Below are 2563 nucleotides of genomic sequence, written 5' to 3' on the forward strand. Positions count from 1 at the left end.
GCGTGCCAGGCGAGCGCCGGCCGGCGGCGGGCCCCAGCGAGCGCATGCAGCAGGAATGTGCTGGAGCTGCTGGAAGGCGTCACCGCATTCCAGACGCCTCGCACAGCTCCTGCGGATGCTGGCCTGGCCCGGCAGCCGGGGCCGAACAGGGCCTGGGCTGGACCGGTCTGGCCTCCCCGGACGCTGGGCCGGACTAGCCCCCGCCCTCCCAGCATCCGCGGGGCAGCAGGGAGAAGCGGGGAGGATGGGGGGCCGTGGGGTTCTCCAGCCCCACCCCCAGCAGCCATGATCTGGGTCTCCTTCCAGGCGGCAGGATCCTGGGAGGGTGGAGAGAGCTGCGCCAGCCCTACCGCACCCCAGGCCGCCCTTCGGGTCTGCCCCACCGCCATCAGCCAAGCCAAATAGCCCGGTGGCCAGCCAGGCCCATGGCTGCCGCAGGCAGTGGGGCACCCCACGGCCCAGTTGGGCCCCAAGGCACAGACCGCCTGCTGCGGGAGCCACACCACATTGTGCCTGGGGGCCCGGGCCCGGGCGCAGCCTCTCCCTCTGCTCCAGACCTCACAGCTCGCTCTGCTTGCAGCCCCGGCACGGCACAGCCTGGCGATGAAGCAGCTCCTCATCCTCCTCGGGCTGATCGGTGGCGCCCTCCAGATTGAGGACAACAAGATCCCCAGCCTGTGCTCCGGCCAGCCGGGGCTGCCGGGGACACCGGGGGTGCATGGGAGCCAGGGCCTGCCCGGCAGGGACGGGCGTGATGGCCGGGACGGAGCAGTTGGGGGGCAGGGCGAGAAGGGGGAGATGGGCCCCCCAGGTAAGGAGATGCTGAGCCATTATCCAGGAAGGGGCTGGGGGGGGGGTCTCTTGCACCCTTAGTGCGTGCTAGGTGGGTTAACCCTTCGTATGCTAGCAGACATGACTGGGGCAAAGCACCAGGATCTCAGCAGTTGCCTCCAATGCCATGCTGCCTCGGTGTGCCACGCTGCCTTGGCTACGCAATTTATGGTGCTGGGGGATTGCTCTTAGGCTCTCCCTCCAATTCACTCCTTCAGCCTTTTGGCTCAGGGCAAGCGAGACTATGGGGTGCCTGAACTCCAAGCCCCCAGGCTTGGGGCCTGCATGTAGGATGCCAGATTGGGGGAGTATCCGAAGTCCCACAGCGATGACTCTGGGGGGGGAGGAGACTTGTCCGGAGGTAGAGCCAGACTTGAACGATTGAGCTCAGCTCTGTCGATTAGGAATCTGGAACTAAGTCAGCCTTAAGCCAAAAAAAAAAGAGGAGGAGGCAAGGGGCATCAGTAGCTACTGAGCTGGGGAGTGAGGGAGCTTCTGAATGGGAGCGTCCTGGACCTTAAATGCTGGAGGCTGCAAAACCCTGGTCGGCCCCTGATAGTCTCTCATGCCGCTGGGTGACAGACCTATGGGGTCTGACCCAGTAAATGACAATCCTCATGTTCCTGTGCTGCTGCCTGCATGCCCAGATCACATCCTTGGGCACACAGCGTGGCAAGCTGGAGTAGGGTTTACAGAGGGTGGGGGACGGGGACATCCCCGCTGGTGACGTTCTTCCCTCCATCCTCCCTGCAGGCGTCCCCGGCCTGCGCGGGGACACGGGCAGCTCCGGCCTGAACGGGCTGCCCGGCGAGAAGGGGGCGCCAGGGGAGTGCGCGGTGGCGCCCCGCTCGGCCTTCAGCGCCAAGCTGTCGGAGGTGCGCAGCCCGCCCGCGGCCGACCAGCCGGTGCGCTTCGACGAGGTGCTGCTCAACGAGCAGGGCCACTACGACCCGGCCACGGGCAAGTTCACGTGCGAGGTGCCGGGGCTGTACTACTTCGCCGTGCATGCCACCGTCTACCGCACCAGCCTGCAGTTCGACCTGGTCAAGAACGGGCGCTCGGTGGCCTCCTTCTTCCAGTTCTACGGGAACTGGCCCAAGCCCGCGTCGCTGTCCGGGGGCTCCCTGGTGCGCCTGGAGCCCGAGGACGAGGTGTGGGTGCAGGTGGGCGTGGGCGACTACATCGGCTTCTACTCCAGCGTCAAGACGGACAGCACCTTCACCGGCTTCCTCGTCTACTCCTACTGGCAGAACTCGGCCGTCTTCGCCTGACGCGGCCCCGCGCGGGCCTGGGAGCCCGGACGCCTGGGTTCTTGGCCCGGTGCCGCCACGGACGCTTCCCCGGAGCGCGGCACGGGGATGGGGAGGCTTCTCTGCCCCAGAGGAGCGGCTGGGAGGGGGCACCAGCTTAGCGCTGTATAATAGCACCCTGGGGAGGGGGCTGGGGGTCCCTGCGGCCCATAAGAGGTGGCGAGGTGGGAGCGGAGGCCTTGATGGGCTGAGCACCGCATCCCTGGGGCTGGGACCCGGGGGGCAGCAGGCAGGGGTCCCTCGCCCCTTGCGTGCCACCCCTAGAGGCCACGGGCTGGCTGGACCACGGAGCCCAAACACCAGGCCCCTCGTAAGGAGCCAGCTCTGCCGTGAGCATCACCAAGCGCTTGGGGGTGCCGGAAGTCACAGCTGGGGGGCAGCCCCCCTCATGCCACGGAGGCCAGGGCAGGGGCAGGGGCGCT

General features: G+C 67.4%; 2 protein-coding genes across 2 annotated transcripts in view; both read left to right on the forward strand.

The window, feature by feature from the left end:
• Positions 1-2522, forward strand: part of C1QTNF5 (C1q and tumor necrosis factor related protein 5) — a 3617-nt gene extending 1095 nt beyond the window's left edge. The window contains exons 2-3 of the mRNA XM_019547082.1: positions 581-811; positions 1585-2522. Of these exons, the coding sequence (XP_019402627.1) occupies positions 604-811; positions 1585-2102 (726 nt within the window). The 5' untranslated portion in view covers positions 581-603 and the 3' untranslated portion in view covers positions 2103-2522. The remainder of the gene's footprint in view (positions 1-580; positions 812-1584) is intronic.
• MCAM (melanoma cell adhesion molecule) overlaps positions 1-2563 on the forward strand; it is a 36541-nt gene that overhangs the window by 7239 nt on the left and 26739 nt on the right. The window lies entirely within an intron of this gene.

The sequence above is a fragment of the Crocodylus porosus genome, unplaced genomic scaffold, assembly GCF_001723895.1.
Source record: "Crocodylus porosus isolate Cpor-Errol unplaced genomic scaffold, CroPor_comp1, whole genome shotgun sequence".
NCBI classification, from domain to species: domain Eukaryota; kingdom Metazoa; phylum Chordata; order Crocodylia; family Crocodylidae; genus Crocodylus; species Crocodylus porosus.